At 41.7% G+C, this 17,768-nt stretch overlaps 1 protein-coding gene across 11 annotated transcripts in view; it reads left to right on the plus strand.

Moving 5' to 3' along the window:
• Positions 1-2,432: 2,432 nt before the first annotated feature.
• CCDC150 (coiled-coil domain containing 150) overlaps positions 2,433-17,768 on the plus strand; it is a 79,528-nt gene continuing 64,192 nt past the window's right edge. For 4 of the 11 annotated variants that reach the window (XM_038585218.1, XM_038585223.1, XM_038585225.1 and 1 more), the window contains exons 1-5: positions 3,123-3,325; positions 11,345-11,508; positions 13,037-13,263; positions 13,382-13,560; positions 15,765-15,833. In XM_038585218.1, the coding sequence (XP_038441146.1) occupies positions 3,314-3,325; positions 11,345-11,508; positions 13,037-13,263; positions 13,382-13,560; positions 15,765-15,833 (651 nt within the window). In that variant the 5' untranslated portion in view covers positions 3,123-3,313. Of the gene's footprint in view, positions 2,630-3,121; positions 3,326-11,344; positions 11,509-13,036; positions 13,264-13,381; positions 13,561-15,731; positions 15,834-17,768 lie in introns of those variants that run through there. The other 7 variants (XM_038585222.1, XM_038585224.1, XM_038585228.1 and 4 more) reach the window with 5 other exon arrangements.

The following is a 17,768-nucleotide window of genomic DNA, read 5'->3' on the forward strand; positions in this document are numbered from 1 at the left end:
GAGTTTTTTTTTTTTATTTTTATTTATGATAGTCACAGAGAGAGAGAGAGAGGCAGAGACACAGGCAGAGGGAAAAGCAGGCTCCATGCACCAGGAGCCCGACGTGGGATTCGATCCTGGGTCTCCAGGATCGCGCCCTGGGCCAAAGGCAGGCGCCATACTGCTGCACCACCCAGGGATCCCCAAATTTTGAGTTTTTATGTTGACATTTCTCTATCTACAGAACACATTTCCAGCCCCAAGGGGAAGTGGTTGTAGGTACCTTTGCTATCGTTTTTGTAATTTCAATGGCAAATTATTGCCGGCTCTGGAAGAAAGCGGATGCTTTTATTCATTTATTTTTTGGCTTATAAATAGAATACTTATATAGTCAAGAGAGTGAGAAAGAGCTTCTGTCAGTAGAAGCATTAAGAATTATTTCATTAATTCACTCAACAAAGGAGGACTTACCACACTTCTATGTTGTGCCAGGCATTGTGCTTGGTGTTGAAAATAACAAGCTCAAAATAAGAACAAAATTCCTGTCCTCAAGTTACTTACAGCCTAATCATGAGGAGATAAGACACACTGACCATTACAAAGCAGTGCAGTGAGTACTCTGGGAGGGAATAGAATGGCTTCACAGGAGAGGTTTAATTTCTGTTGGGTTCACCAGACAGATAAGAGAAAGGGCATGTCTGGCAGAGGATGCAGAGCCTGCAGGCACAAAGACATGCTGGTAGGCTTGAATTCAAGGTTTCTTTGGGCGACTAGGTGCAGATTTGACTGGTGGATTAAGTTGAAGTCATAAGCAGTTTTGGATTCATTATGTTGAGTGGAAAACTACTAGTTCAAAGAGAGAACTATTGAATGTTTCTAAGCAAGAGACTGAAATAATTGGATTTACAGTTGACTTTTGAAAAACTGCGTGGGTCTACTTATATGTAGATTTTCTCTTCCTTATGATTTTCTTAAAGCTACTAGTTCAAAGAGAGAAGAACTATTGACTGTTTTTAAGCAAGAGACTGAAATAATTGGATTTACATTTGACTTTTGAACAACTGCGTGGGTCTACTTATATGTAGATTTTCTCATGATTTTCTTAACATTTCTTCTCTAGCATACTTTATTGTAAAAACAGAAAATATGTGTTAATCAACTCTGCATTATCAATAGGGCTTCGGGATCCCTGGGTGGCGCAGCGGTTTGGCGCCTGCCTTTGGCCCAGGGCGCGATCCTGGAGACCCGGGATGGAGTCCCACGTCGGGCTCCCGGTGCATGGAGCCTGCTTCTCCCTCTGCCTGTGTCTCTGCGCCTCTCTCTCTCTCTCTGTGACTATCATAAGTAAATAAAAAATAAAAAAAAATAAATTTCAATAAGGCTTCAACAGTAGAGTATTAAAATTTCCGGGGTGTCAAAGTTTTATATGAATTTTTTAATGCGTGGGGTGTCAATGCCCTTAATCACCATGTTGTTGATGGGTCATCTGTACTTTTTCAGATCATTTTAGTGGCTGTTCGAAGGTTGGGAAGAGTGATCAGAAAACTAATTAAAAGTCTAGTAAGGTGGGCAGCCCGGTTTCGCGCCCCCTGCAGCCTGGGGTGTGATCCTGGAGATCCAGGATCGAGTCCCATGTCAGGCTTCCAGCATAGAGCCTGCTTCTCCCTCTGCCTGTGTCTCTGCCTCTGTCTCGCTCTCTCTGAATAAATAAATAAATAAAAATAAATAAATAAATAAATAAATCTTTTAAAAAAATCTGTTGTTAAAAAAAAAAAGTCTAGTAAGGTATTGTAGTGAGAGAGGAGATGGTCTTCATGGAATCTCGAGATTTCCATTACTGAAAAGACTTTATCAATGGGTCAAGAAGTATAAAAACTATTTATCAATTGCAAATCAAGAGTGAAATGGGGGGGGGGGGTGGTGGAAAGCAATGTTTAGGCACTTAAAAGAATAAAAACAGACTTTTGATGTAATGAATTCTCAGGTATCCGGGACTGATTCTCTAGCAGAAGAAGTAGTTTATTGAGGAATTCAGATTCTTTTTTTCTAACTTTGTAATTGCTAGATTTAAGTTCTTATATGGCTTGCCAGATGGTGGAAAGAGGACAGGAAATGGAAAACAGTAAATTCAATCCATTTGGCTCTCTGCTGCTTAATTTGGAGATTGAGGAAGGTGAAAGTGATCATTACATTGAAGCGCGTGGGTATCTGTGGAGTACATATACAGACCCCTCACCTCCACGGATAAAACAGAGATCATTGAAAGAGAAAAGGTGCATAGTGAGGGAATAATTGGCTCTCTGTGTTGCGGCTCTAAAGTACCCTCCCACCTTTCCTATTAAAAGCTTATTTGGTCCCTTCACCTGAATAATGTATACAGCGCTCCTTTCTCTTTCGGCAGAGGAGCTCACAGTTTAATGAATACATCTTACACTGTGGTTTGACAGACATCCTCTCTATCGCATGTTGAGGCTTGGCTCTCCGAAGAACCAGAAGAGCCAGAGCGTTTCAGTCACTTGCTTAGCAAATGAGGACTCAACTGGAATCTGGCTGCCTTCACTGAAGGGCTGGTTAGTCCCAGCTGTGCCCCCCAAGGAGACCAAAGGGATGCATCAGTTGCCCTGATGGTGGTAACAGGTGTCCTCTTCAGGTATGCTCAAGGCTTTCTTGTTTCTTAGCTCTTTGCAGTTATATTTACAAATACCTGAGAAAGCAAGAAACATATTACGATGAGACAAAAGACAAGAGAGCAGAACACATGTGTTTGGCCATCATGGATGAGGGTGAACAAGGTCTTGGCTTTTCCTTCAAAGAAAACAATGTGAATTTTGTCTATTTACTGCTTTTTATGCTCATTAACGAAATGTTATTTTCCCATCGTTCAGAAGTCACCTGATACTCTAGTCCTAAAACTAAAAACATTTTCTCATCCCGGACTCTCCTGTTGCGGAGCGTTTGCCAAACTCCCCCGCCCCAGCGCCGCAGGTCAGCCAGGTGAGACCCGTAAGCTCCGCAAAGAGCGCAGGACAATCCGGGAGGGGAGTAGGAGGAAACTACATATCCCGGCATGCCTCGCCAGTGAGCACAATGGAGCTGCGTAGTCATCCGGGTCACGGGGCTGCGCGTTCCGTGCGCGCCGCCGGATTCCGGCCTCCTGGGTCCCGCCCCGGGCGGAGGGCCCCCCTGGGCCGGGAAAACTACAATTCCCGGCATGCGCTGCCGCGGATGCGCCTGCGTGCGGGAGCTACCGCGCCGGAGCGGGTTGGTTTGAAGCGCTGTGTTGGTTCCATGGACACCCGCCCTCCTGCTGCGGGACCGAGCTCCTGGCGGCTGGATGGAGTGTGGGGTAAGGCCGGGTGCGGGGCCCGTGGGGCAGAGCTGGCGGCCCGACGGCGACCACCGTCACCTCTCCCCGCCGCTCTCTCGTCCCCCTGGTTTGTGGCTTCGGCGTCGGGTGCGGGTGAAAACCGTTTCGGAGCCGGGTTTGCCCCGGCCTGGATCCCGCTGAGGGGCGGGCGCACCCCATCAGCCCAGGACTTCGTCAGGTGGTGTCGGGTTCTCAGGAAAGCCGTTTCGACGTCTTGGTTTTTTTTTTTTTTTTTTTAAGATTTTATTTATTCATGAGAGAGAGAGAGAGAGAGAGAGGCAGAGACACAGGCAAAGGGAGAAGCAGGCTCCCTGCAGGGAGCCCGACGCGGGACTCGATCCCGGGTCCCCAGGATCCGCTGAGCCACCCGGGGATTCCCCGACGTGTTGGTTCTTAAAAGATTCTTTGTCACCGGTCATATTCCTTGATGTGGTGTCGGGAATTGGCATCTGGGGCCTCCCTGTGGGGGCTCAGCGGCACAGGGCGTGGCCCGGGGATCCTGGGATCGAGGCCCACGTTGGGCTCCCTGCATGGAGCCTGCTTCTCCCTCTGCCTGCGTCCCTGCCTCTCTCTCTCGCTCTCTCTTTGTGTGTGCGTCATGAATAAATAAATAAAATCTGAAAAAACAAAAAAAAAAAAGGAATTGGCACCCGTTCTTTGAAGGTTCGCCCGGGATCTGGCACCTGCGCTGGAGCAGAACGCGCGTCCCGGCCCACGTGGACCTCTCCTCCTCGGCGTGTGCCCCGCGCAGGGGCGCCGCGCACTTGGAGGCTCCTGGTGACCCTCGTGACCCCGACTTGTCCATCGTGGAGGCCGCAGGGCCAGTCCTGGCCTCCCTTAGGCTCTCCGTTAGCCGTCCTGGTGGCTTTACGAGCTGGCCGTAGGGGGACGACCTCAGAACTCACGCCTCCGGCCCACGCTTCTCACTTGGACTCTGCGGACAGATTCATCTGACCTCTATCACCAGGTCATCGTTCCTGCGTGGGATTTAACATTCCCCGAAACAACTCCATCTTTCCCCTAACCCTGACCCTCTGGCGGGTTTTGCATGGTCTCCATTGACGGCACTACTCTCCTTCCGGCTGTTTCCTTGCTCTCCTGTTTCCTATCTAACCCATCAGCAAAACCGGGCTTTAGAATACGTCTGGGCTCTGACCGCCTCTGGGCCTTCTGTTTCTGTCACCTCCGTCCCACCCAGTGGCGCCGCCTGCCCGGGTTACTGTAGTAGCTTCCCAGCTGGTCCCCCTACCTCGGGGCAGGTATCCAGCGTGATCCAGGTGAGAGGTAGCTTGCATCACACCACTCCTTCCACTGCATCTTCCAAGGCCTCTCAGAGTACTGAGAGGAAAGGTCAAAACTTTATAATGTTCTCTCTCCCTCTTTTTTTTTTTTTTTTTGGATTTATTTATTATATGAGACACAGAGAGAGAAAGCATGGTAGAGACACAGGCCAACGGAGAAGCAGGCTCCCTGCAGGGAGCCCGACATGGGACTCGATCCCAGGACCCCAAAGTCGCCCTGGGCCCAAGGCAGGCGCTAAACTGCTGAGCCACCCAGGGATCCCGAGCCAAAACTTTATAATAGCCCTTAAGGTCTAAAGTGATCTGGTCCCTTTATTACCCTCTGACCTCACCTCCCATAGTTCTTTCTTTCACTTTCTCCTCTCCAGCCTGACTGACCTCCCTCCTGCTTGTGACATCTTGGCACTCACTCTTCACTCCCTCTGGACCTCTCTGCCCTCCAGGTATTTATGTGGCTCACTCCAGCACCTCGGTCCCAGCTCTTTGCTCAGATACCTTCTCAATAATATTTTCTTTGACCAGTGTGTTTATTTATTTTTTTTTTAAAGATTTTATTTATTTATTCATGATAGTCACACACAAAGAGAGAGAGAGGCAGAGACACAGGTAGAGGGAGAAGCAGGCTCCATGCACCGGGAGCCCGATGTGGGACTCGATCCCAGGTCTCCAGGATCACGCCCCGGGCCAAAGGCAGGCGCCAAACCGCTGTGCCACCCAGGGATCCCGACCAGTGTGTTTAAAATGAAAGCCTGCATCACAGTTTCTATCCCATCCTCTTTCCCACTTTAGTTTCCCCCACAAACTGTCACCAGTGAACAAACTGTATTTTACTTCATGTTTATATTCCTCAGTTGGGATATAAGCTCCAGGAGGGCAAGGAATGTTGTCTGTTCTGTTCACCGGTGTGTATGACCATACCCAGCTCATGGTGGCATTCAGGCACCGTTTTGGTGGTTGTGTGAGTGAATGAAGAAAGCATTGCTGAGCAAATTATTTTCCAATGGTTATGATAACATTGAGTCCCTGGCCTGTTACTTTAGAGCCAACAGCATGTAGTTGGACGTATTGTTGGATTTAGGAATGGGGCGTATGTCCACTGAAGCAAGTATTCCCTTTCTTGTTTTTTTTTTCTTAAGATTTTATTTATATTTTTAATTTTTAAAAGAATTTTATATTTATTTATTTATTTTTTTAAAAATATTTTATTTATTCACGAGAGACAGAGAGAGAGAGAGAGGCAGAGACACAGGCAGAGGGAGAAGCAGGCTCCATGCAGGGAGCCCAATGTGGGACTCGATCCCAGGACCCTGGGATCACTCCCTGAGCCAAAGGCAGATGCTCAACCACTGAGCCACCCAGGTGCCCCTCATTATTAAGATTTTTAAAGAGTTATCTTTAATCTCCACACCCAAAGTGGACTCAAACTCGCAACCCCAAACCAAGAGTGGCATCCTCTACCAACTGCGCCAGCTAGGCACCCAAATCCCCTTCTCAAAGTCACCTGGCTTTTACTAGTATATGACTTAAGACATGGGTCTTATTCATGCCATCCTTGCAATGAGGTAGCCTGCTTAGGCGCTCCGTAGAAATACTCTCCCTAAACATGGGAGACAGAATTGTATTAATTTGATAATGATACATTTATGATACATTATCAAATTGTATTAATTTGATAATGATACATTTATGAAAGTCGCTATGAATGAACTTTTTTTAGAACTACAAGCTTCTGTCTTAGTATTTTTACTGTTATGATCAAGCATCAGGCCCTGGGTTCAAGACTACATTCAGTGATATTTGCACCTTTTCAAAAACAGCAAAGCACACGTAAGTCAAGCCATAGTCTCTTTGCTGCAGTGCTAGCATTTAGAGCTAGATTCCTTTCTTCTAAGACTGTACTTCTTACAAGACTGAGCTTTTGAGCTGTGGCTTCTGAGGATCTGCCAAGCAGCTAGTGCACTATGGGTGGGACCTGCTAGATGACGGAGGACAGGCAGGAGTGTGAGTACAGTGAGAACTAGACTTCCTACCAACTCAACAGATTTCCTGGATCCCAGGTAGTTAACTCACTCTTCCTTTAACAGGCTCCCAAGGTATTCAGTGCCTCTCCCTGGTGGATATTAAGGCTGTCTTGCTCTTGATGTACCATTGCTTGCCTCCTTGCTTCCTCCGGCTCTCCTGACCTTGACCCCCCCTCACTCCACCCCATTGCAGGGGAGGTTTGTGGAGGAATGGTTTTCAGTTGATCCAGGGACCTGTTTTTAATCTCCAAAAGCTAGATGGGTTTCTTTAGTTTTCCAGTCAACTTCTCGGATCACTGGTACATGTTCCTCAGCGATTCACTAAGAGGATATTTCAAGCTTTATCCCCTGCCCACCGTTAGTTTCTTCCAAGCACCTCACTCTTCCCTTCCTTAGGGTGAATTTTCTATTAATCTCCTTCCTCTCAGAGGCTGGGGCCCAAGTTTGTTTCTTCTTTTTCTTTGAATATTCTTTTCTCTCCAGAAGCGTGAGTGGCTCCAGTTGTAAATCAGATTCAGGTGGGCATGAGTGTTGTGCATCCAATTCTTACTCAGACCTGCAGACTTTCTGTTTTAAAAAAAAAAAAAAAAGTGATTTGATTTGGTTTTCCATTTTGTTTTTGTGACCAAAAGTGACACACACTGTAAAGCATGAGCATTTTATACATATCATAGGTGCCTTAGGGAAATATCAGCAAAACTGTGACATTTCAACAATAACACGGAAACATTTTAGATGGGATTCTGTGTCCCATTCACAATATGGGACTTGTATCCCATTTCCTGTATTTTTTTCCAAAATGAACTAATGTTTATATTCGTATTTTATGCTCGGTTTTTGATATAAATTAATAGAGGCTATCCTTTATGTTATAATCCACTACCTCAGCCTCACAAGTTGCCAGGGAAATTGTCCTCCCTCTCACCTCTGGCAGTGCTTGTCATTTCTTTTACCATTTCCTTTTACTTGTGTCTCCATCAACTATTGCCTGGGCTGTTGTATTTTAGGAATGTTTATGTTGCAGGTAATAGAAAAGCATGACTAACACAAAAGACGAAACTTTATTTTTCTCAAATAAGCAGAGATTGTATGTTTGTAGTTTTGCAAAAAAAAAAAAAAAAGGTTAATCCAAACTTCTCTGGCCTTTTCTGTGTGTTTCTTAAATGCTGGTGATCCCTGGCTCTTTGTATCTAAAAGTGAGGCACTGCATGGCTGACTGCGAGAGAGTTCTCAGAGCTCTGGGCCTCATGGGGAAGTAAAGGACCGGTACCATTATGTCATTTTTTTCTAGCAGAAAACAAAAGCCTTCCTGAAGCTCCTTGCCAACTTTTTGCCCAAAGTCTCATTGGACAGAATGTGTTACATCCTGTGCCAGCTGCAAGGGAAGCTAGGGACATGAACTTTTCAGCTTCTTTTGGAGAGAGAACAAAACCTCAAACCTTATTAAACATTCTTTATGTTTTTCTCCCCACTTCAGGTCTGGGTCATTTCTACGTGGGCAGTGACAAGACAGCAGGTGACAGAAAATGGACTGGAGAGTAATTGCATGTGGTGTTTCTCCCTTGTTACCCTTCCATTTTCTCCCCACCCCATGCTATTGGTGGTTCCCACAAACCTAACCCTGGTTTCATGAAGGGTCTTCATTCTATTACCTGAGGAACCTGTGGGTGGTACCTGTGGTAACATGAGCAGGTGTCTCGAAATCTGGCTTTTTTTTTCAGAGACGTAGATGAACCTTACTTCAAATCTTTGTATATCCAGAGACTCTGTTACTATCTATATACACCTTTGTCTTCCCCTTCAGGAAAAATTGAAAGTATGGAAGGAAATTACGGAGAGCTTCTTAACCTCTGTGTCCTTAAGCTGACCGTTAACAGGAAATGTTTTAACAAATTCAGATTATGTGAGTCAGAAGTGCTTTCTGTTCCATAGATGAGAATGAAAGAGAGAAATCCTCATCAGAAGCACTAGAATAAGAGTAAAAAGAAAATTTGTACCCTTCCATTTTTCCCTCCCTCCAGCTCATTCTATTCCGTTTCTACGAAATTAACTTTTTTTTTTGTTTTTAATTCCACAGACAAGTGATTTCAGAACAGTATTTTTCTTTCTCTTTCTGGTTTATCTCACATACCACAGTGCCCTCTAGATTCATCTATGTCGTTGTCAATAGCAGGGTTTTCTTTCTTTTTATGGTTGAACAATATAATTTATCTATTGAGGATGTATATGTATATATACATCTCATATGTTCTTTGTTCATTCATCTGTTGACGGCTGTTTAGGTGGTTTCTCTATCTTGGCTAATGTGAATAATGCTGCCCTGAACATGAGTGAACAGGTACCTCTTTGAAATACTCTTTGTTTCCTTTGCATACATACCGACAAGTGGATTACTGGATCCTATGTTAGTTCGATTTTTAACTTTTTGAGGAACTTCTGTACTATTTTCCATAATGGCTGTGCCATTTTATATTCCCACCAATAGTGTGTGAGGGTTCTCATCTTCACCAACATTTGCTCTCTTTTTGATAATAGTTATCCTAACGAGTGTGAGGTGATATGTCATTGTGGTTTTGATTTACATCTACCTGGTGATTAGTGATGTTGAGCACCTTTTCGTTTATCTATTGGCCATCTGTATGTTGTCTTTGAGGAAAATGTCTATTCAGGTCCTCTGCCTATTTTTTAATTGTCGTCTTTGCTTTTTTGCAGTTGAGGTATATGAGTTCTTTCTATATTTTGGACATTATCCTCTTATCAGATTTTCTACCATTCTGTAGGTTACCTTCTCAAGATATTCTGAGGATTGGGCAGCCTGGGTGGCTCAGTGGTTTAGTGCTGCCTTCAGCCCAGGGCGTGATCCTGGAGACCCCGGATCGAGTCCCACGTTGAGCTCCCTGCATGGAGCCTTCCTCTCCCTCTGCCTATGTCTCTGCCTCTCTCTCTCTGTGTCTCTCATGAATAAATAAGTAAAATCTTTAAAAAAAAAAAGATATTCTGAGGATCTAATGTACAGCATAGTAACATAGTAATATGTTGTATAGTTGAAAGTTGTGAGAGTAGGTCTTAAGCATTGTTATCACAGACACACAAAGTTAACTATGTTACCTATGTGGGGTGATGGATGTGTTAATTATCTTGATCTTGGTAACCATTCTACAGTTTATATGTATGTCAAATCATATTGTACACTTTAAATATATACAGTTATATTCAATTATTTCTCAGTAAATTAAAAAAAAGAGAGAATAGGCCATTCTCTGGGACCTACTGAGGGGAGATAAAAGATGATTGGAGAGCTATTTAGGATGAAGAAATGTCCTTGATGGCTGTAGCACAGTTATATTGGCAAGAAGCTCAGCCTTTTCACACCCTCTTGCCATGCTTCTTGCCCCCTTAAATCCTGCCACCAGTGTTCCCACTTTAAAATCTTGCCTTGAGTGATGGCGATTACCTTCAGTTACTTGGACCTAAGCTAGTCACCACTTCCGCTGCCTGAGAGATGAGGGGAAGAGAGATACTTGATTATACAGCAAGTGGGGGAGAAAATATGTGTTCCTAACATCCAAAGTGGGATCTTTGTGAACACGTTTCCATAGGAACACTGTTGGTAGTAATGGTTAAGGTTTACAGTCTAGTTAATAGAGAAATGTCTATGTAGGATGGAGTTGCAGGAAAATGTCCTTAAAATTTCTTTCCACCAATGACCTATCACTGAACTTTGGGCCCATGATTCATCTATCTGTTGGACTGTTTCTCCTATGCTAATTTTACCTAATTCTGTCACAAATATTTCAAAAAGTACTCTTAAACAGTTTTGGTGGAGAAATTTTATGTCATTAGCTATAGAAGAATTTTTGCTAGGCTATGAAGTTTGCAAATTTCTTTTTAAAATCGTTGCTTCGATATAGTTGGCAAATTTATTTTACAATGGGTGCTCAGAAGTCTAAGTATAGAATGTTTTTCTGAAAGGTTGGTTGGAATATCTTTTTTTTTTTTTTTTTTTGGTTGGAATATCTTAAAACGATGATGGCTAGTAATAAAAGAAGTTAATAATTCCCTCAGGCAAGTCATAGGTCCTAGTATGTATCTAATAGGAACAGATAGGATGGACTAGATTATGATACAACAACAAACTATTCAACAATCTCAGTGTCTTTTTTTAAAAAAATTTTTATCTATTCATGAGAGATGCAGAGAGAGAGAGGCAGAGATGTAGGCAGAGGGGGTAGCAGGTTTCCTGCGGGGTGCTTGATGGGGGACTCGATCCCAGGACTGCAGGATCACACTCTGAGCCGAAGACAGAGTCTCAACCACTGAGCCACCCAGGTGTCCCAATCTCAGTGTCTTAAAACAACATAAATTTATTGCCCACTCACACTGGATGTCATGGATGGATCATGGCTCTGCTTCATGTCGTCTTCACTCTGGGATCTCGGCACATGCAGCTGGCCCTATCTGGGTTGTGGCTTATCTCATGGAGGGGAAGAAAGAAGGAGATGATGAATGACAAATTAGCTGTTAAAGCTTCCACCCACAATAAGTTAAAGCAAGACACATAGCCATTCCTGATTTCAGCAAGACAGAGATGTATTATAATTCTCCCACAGGAAGGGACAGTGACTATTTTGAACATAATAGAACCTACTGTACTAATATTGTGACTTTAATCGCAGGTGCATATGGAAACTACAGTGACCAGACCAGTCCTTTCTCCAACCCACATCAATGCTACAGCTTCTGAAACATTCACAGTACTTCAGCAAAGGATGAGAATAGTTGAGGAACAGACCAGTTCTCTGAGGGACGATCTAATAATGTTGGACTTTGGTGAAAAAAGGTAACAAATGGAAAATGAACTAGATCTTTGTAGGTTGAAAAATTCTGCCTCACTGGTTATTAATAAAGGAGTGACAGTGCAGATGGTTTGGCAGATGAAATATAGGCTTTTATAAAAGAATTAAGGAAAAACAGTTGCCATTTGAACAGTAATTAGAAAATATTTGCAAAATAGTTGTCATCCCGTAATAGAGCTATTATTACCACTATTCCCCTAAACAGCTATTTAAAGTGTGCTAATTAGATGCACAAACTTTGATATCCTGTTCACCTTCAAAACTTGATTGAAAATAAACATGGAAATTTTTGTATAATTAGAAAAAATTTGGTTCTTATTTTTTAAATCAAAAATAGATTTTTAAAAAAATTTTTATTTATTTATGATAGTCACACAGAGAGAGAGAGAGAGAGAGAGGCAGAGACACAGGCAGAGGGAGAAGCAGGCTCCATGCACTGGGAGCCTGACGTGGGATTCGATCCCGGGTCTCCAGGATCACGCCCTGGGCCAAAGGCAGGCGCTAAACCGCTGCGCCACCCAGGGATCCCTCAAAAATAGATTTTGATAGTAAGGTGAACATTTAAACTTGATTCATGCCATTAATATGGTCTTCATTTTCTTTCCCCAGACTTGTGAATTAAAAGAAAGATTTTAAGTGTTTTTTAAAAAAATCGTAATTTAGAATGAGGTACTCAGAAAAAAAAAAGGTACCTCATTGGCTAAAGAAGTTTTGCCATTAAAAGTTGGATTATTAATGACCTGAGGAATCTGGGTGCTTAAGCAGCCAATATCTAATTTACTGGTATGATTTTCTTTAAGATTACATATATATATTTACCTAGTGTCTCTCATGAAAACCTAAAATTATTATAGTTGGCATTATGGCACCCATAGAATGAATAATTTTCCAGTAGTTAAAGATGAAATTTGTATAGTTGTTGAGTATGCTAGAATAAATTAGGAATGTTTATTATGACCTTGTTTAAAATTTTTCTAAAAAAAAAAAAAAAAAATTTTTTCTAAAAATCTGTGAATATATTTCCTCCATGCTAACTTTAATTGTTAGCTTATAGTTATAGATTTAGCATTTAACATGTTTTATGTATCACATAAAAGTTCACAAAAAATTCAGATTAAAAGAAACAACCATTATAAAGCCAGTGGTCTTTATCCATCCAACATTAGTCTCATCCTCTCTACCTAATGATCCTTTCTGTATTAAAATTTGGAGAAGCTAACAGATGCTTGTTAACTAAGGAATCTAATTTTTATTCTTTTTTTTTTTTAAAGTTTTTTTTTTTTTTTTAAGATTTTTTTATTTATTTATTCGGGGGGGGGGGGGGGCAGAGAGAGAGAAGCAGGCTCCATGCAGGGATCCTGTCGTGGGACTCCATCCCGGGTCTCCAGGATCACACCCCAGGCTGCAGGGGGCGCTAAACCGCTGCGCCACGGGGGCTGCCCCTAATTTTTATTCTTGGTAGAAATGTTACATTGACCTGATGATTGCGTTGCATAATATTGTTAAATTGAGATCTTTGTCCAGAGGCCAACTGGAAACCCCAAAATGCTTAGAAGAGTCTGTGAACATCATTAGTCCTAGCGAGAAGGAAGTCATTTGTTCAGAAAAAACAGATATTCTATGGAAGAACTGTGAGTTTCTGATAAATCGAATGTGCCATCTGGAAAGCCTCATCCAGTCTTTGAAGATGAACATCTTTCGTTTGCAAACTGAAAAGGATTTAAATCCACAGAAAACAGGTACAGAGAGAAGAGAATCATCAGAAATTTGGTCCTCTATGGGTGCTTAATGAGCTTATGATTCTTTTCCTTTCCTGACCTTTCAACTGCTCCGTGACCCTCCTGTGCTGTTGAGTAGCTTTTCTGAAGGATCGACTGAATGCAATACAGGAGGAGCATTCGAAGGACCTGAAGCTATTACATCTTGAAGTGATGAATTTGCGCCAGCAACTGAGAGATGTAAAAGAGGATGAAGACAAGGCACAAGAAGAAGTGCAAAGGTTGACTGCCACCCTGGAGATTGCCTCAGAGACAAAGGTTTGAATCCAGAATTCTGAAATACAGATTCACTGTTATCTGTTAGCTGGAGGAGGCAACAGACCCCCAAAATTGACTTTTTAAAAAAGGTTATGTGATGTGAGGATTTTTGACATTTCATAGTTACCTACATTGATGATCTAAACTATTGAATACTTTCAGTATCAGAGCCCTTACCTGGTACACATGGAAGTGAGAGTCCAAAAATATGAGGTAGGGTCTCTGCTCTTCTAAGAGCTTATATGCTAGCTGAGAGAACAAGTAATAGCATGAAAAAGTAAATAGAGAAAAAAATAAGGCATAGGAAATGTTAAAGGACGGTGTAGGACAGTAAGTGAATATTGACGTGTGTTTCGTGTTCAGGTAGGTTTGAGAGGGTGGGTATGCCCTATCTAGGGTAGATTCGGGTAGAATTCCAGAAAGAGATATTATGGGAGCTGAACTTTTAGAAGATAAAGTAGAGAGAGGTGAGGACATTTCAGTGGGTACCCACAGAGGCTGGAAAGAGTATAGAGTAGGGTAGTCAACTGACAATTTGGTCTTCCATGAGCCAGGCAGTATAATAGATGGTCAACACGTTATTTGGTTTAATATTTGAAAAACCTTGGGATACCTGAGGGGCTTAGTGGTTGAGCGTCTGCATTTGGCTCAGGGTATGATCCCGGGGTTCTGGGATCAAGTCCCACATCGGGCTCCCTGCAAGGAGCCTACTTCTCCCTCTGCCTATGTCTCTGCTTCTCTATGTTTCTCATGAATAAATAAATGAAAAATCTTTAAAACAAATTTTGAAAAACCTCATGAAAGGATATTATTGTCCCTGTTTTAGTAATAAGAGCATTAGGCCCCAGAGAGAACTCATTTCTCTAAGATCACACTTCCCTGTCTTCTTCCTCTTTTTCGGGTTTGAACTTAGGTCTTTTCACTGGTGTAGTTAGGGGAAATGCATAAACTAGCCTGACAGGAGTGAGGGATTTTGAGGAGGCAAATAAATTGGAAATTAGCTAGGGATCTCATTATAGAGTATTTTAAAGTCAAGAATAATCAGTAGTTCGGCTTTATCTTACAGGGGGTGACTATTATTTTTGATAAAGCTGAGCAATATTCTATTGTATACATCTACTACATCTTCCTTATCCATTCATCCACTGGTGGACTTGTGGGCTCTTTCCATACTTAGGCTATTGTGGACATTGGTGCTATAAACATTGGGGTAGAGGTGCACCTTCAGATCACTATTTTTGTATCCTTTGGGTAAATAACTAATAGTGTCATTGCTAGGATGTAGGGTAGCTCTATTTTTAACTTATTGAGGAACCTCCACACTGTTTTCCAGAGTGGCTGTACCAGCTTGCATTCCCACCAGCAGCGCAAGAGGGTTCCCCTTTCTCCACATCCTTGCCAACATCTGTTGTTTCCTGACTTGTTAATTTTAGCCATTCTGACTGGTGTGAGATGATATCTCATTGTGGTTTTGATTTGTATTTTCCCTTTTGCTGAGTGATGTGGAACATCCCTTTTCTTTGTGTCTCCTGGCCATTTGATGTCTTCTTTTGAGAAATGCCTGTTCATGTCTTCTGCGCGTTTCTTGACTGGATTATTTGTTTTTTGGGGGTGTTGAGTTTGATAAGTTCTTTATAGATTTTTGATACTAGACATTTCAAATTTCTTCTTCCATTCAGTAGGTTGTCTTTTGGTTTTGTCTACTGTTTCCTTTGTGGCGCAAAAGCATTTTATCTTGATGAAGTCCCAATAATTCATAAATCTTTAAAAAAATTAAAAATAAAAGGAAAATAATAGAACTCATGGATCAAAGTAATAAAAAACTTTCTTTTTTTTTAAATTTTTTTTATTTATTTATGATAGTCACACAGAGAGAGAGAGAGGCAGAGACACAGGCAGAGGGAGAAGCAGGCTCCATGCACCGGGAGCCCGACGTGGGATTCGATCCCGGGTCTCCAGGATCGCGCCCTGGGCCAAAGGCAGGCGCTAAACCGCTGCGCCACCCAGGGATCCCAAAAAACTTTCTTTTTAAAATATCTAACTTTAATAATTACTTCAGACTCACAATAGGAAGTATTTGTAACCATATCCAGAATAGCATTTATAGGTTGATAGAAAAAAGTCTAGATTTGAACCGATGTGCCTATAGTCAGTTTCTTTCTTCATTACAGATTATTTAGAACCTTTTCCCCTTCTACTTTTAGAAGAATGCAGCCATTATTGAAGAGGAATTGAAGACCACAAAACGTAAAATGAACCTGAGAATTCAAGAGGTAAGATAAAAAAAGATGCTGGAGGCTGGAGGGGGCGTTGGAATTGCTGAGAAGTTAAGAAAGTAGAAAGAATGAAAAACTTTGAAGAAAAATATATTACTGTGTAGTAGGAAGATTTTTAAAATAATGTCATGTGAAATTCAAGTGAAAGTAGCTGCCCTTATTTGATATTAAGAGTTCTTTTGCCGCAATACAGCCATACAACCAGAAATAAAGTAAGTTTGTTAGCCAGGAAGGAAATTTGTTACCACAAAATTCATATACTAGAGCTAAGTGAACACTTTCATAAAAAGACCTTTTAAACTAAAGTTGTGTTTAAAACAAAAAGCTTTTAATAAGCCTGCTCATCTAATTTTACCTTGAAACCTCTATTTCAGCCTAACTTTTAGTAGATAACAGATTGGGAATTGTGAAGTAGGTGGCTGCTAAAAGTTGCTGGACTAAAAGTTGGCAGCTGAACACAGTGGAAGAGTCAGGAGAATTAGTAATCCTAACACACCCTGGCCTAAAAACCTCAATATTCCCTAACAGAATAATCATTGATATTAATCCAAGTCAAAAGGATCCAAATTATATTTAAAATATTCTACTATATAAAACAAAGAAATAGGTATAGTTTTTAAGAAAATTCTTTTTTTTTAAATTTTTATTTATTTATGATAGAGAGAGAGAGAGGCAGAGACATAGGCAGAGGGAGAAGCAGGCTCCATGCACTGGGAGCCCGACATGGGATTCGATCCCGGGTCTCCAGGATCGTGCCCTGGGCCAAAGGCAGGCACCAAACCGCTGCGCCACCCAGGGATCCCAGTTTTTAAGAAAATTCTCTTTTTTTTTTTTTAATTTTTTTTTAAAATTAATTAATTAATTTATTTATGATAGTCACAGAGAAAGAGAGAGAGGCAGAGACACAGGCAGAGGGAGAAGCAGGCTCCATGCACCGGGAGCCCGACGTGGGATTCGATCCCGGGTCTCCAGGATCGCGCCCTGGGCCAAAGGCAGGCACCAAACCGCTGCGCCACCCAGGGATCCCTTAAGAAAATTCTTATGAAAAATTACTTTTTAAGTTATGATTTTTAGTGCTGAAGTTGTTAAATTTAGCTGTCTGGTAAATTGTGTTATGTACTTGATTTGCCAGTAACTAGTGATAGAAGCATGATTTTTTTCATAGTTAGAATGTATTACATTTAGCCTATTTTTTGAGTTTTAGATATTTTAGTAGTATTTTTTTAGAGAAGTTTTACAGTTACAGAAAAACTGCACAGAAAACAGTTCTCATAACGTGTTATCCCCATCTCTAGTTTCCCCTATTATTAACATCTCGCATTAGTGTCATACATTTGTTACATTTGATGAACTAGTATTGATAAATCATAGTTAGCTAAAGTCCACAGTTAATATTAAAATTCATCCTTTGTTCATTATAATATCTTACAGAACAGTATCACTGCCCTAAAAATGCTCTGTGCTCCATATACCCATCCCTTCCCCCTTCTCTTCCGGAGCCCCTGCAACCACTGATCTTCTCATTGTCTATAGTTTTGTTATAGTTGGAGTGTGGGAGCGTGTGGTTGTTTTGGACTGGCTTCTTTCACTTAGCATATGCATTCAAGGTGCCTCCAAGTCTTGTCATGGTATGATAACTCATTTTATTGCTAAACAATATTCTATTGTATGGGTATACTACAGTTTGTTTATCCATTCATCTACTGAAGAACATCTTGGTTGCTTCTAAGTTTTGGCAATTGTGAATAAAGCTGCTATAAACATTCATATGCAGGTTTTTGTGTGGACATGTTATCTACTCATTTGGATAAATACTTAGAGTTCAATTTCTGGACCATATGGTAAGCTTTTGTTTACCTTTGTAAGAAACTGCCAACCTGTCTTAAAAATTGGCCGTACCATTTGGCATTTCACACCAACATTGAATGAGTT

The sequence above is a fragment of the Canis lupus genome, chromosome 37, assembly GCF_011100685.1.
Source record: "Canis lupus familiaris isolate Mischka breed German Shepherd chromosome 37, alternate assembly UU_Cfam_GSD_1.0, whole genome shotgun sequence".
Classification (NCBI taxonomy): Eukaryota; Metazoa; Chordata; class Mammalia; order Carnivora; family Canidae; genus Canis; species Canis lupus.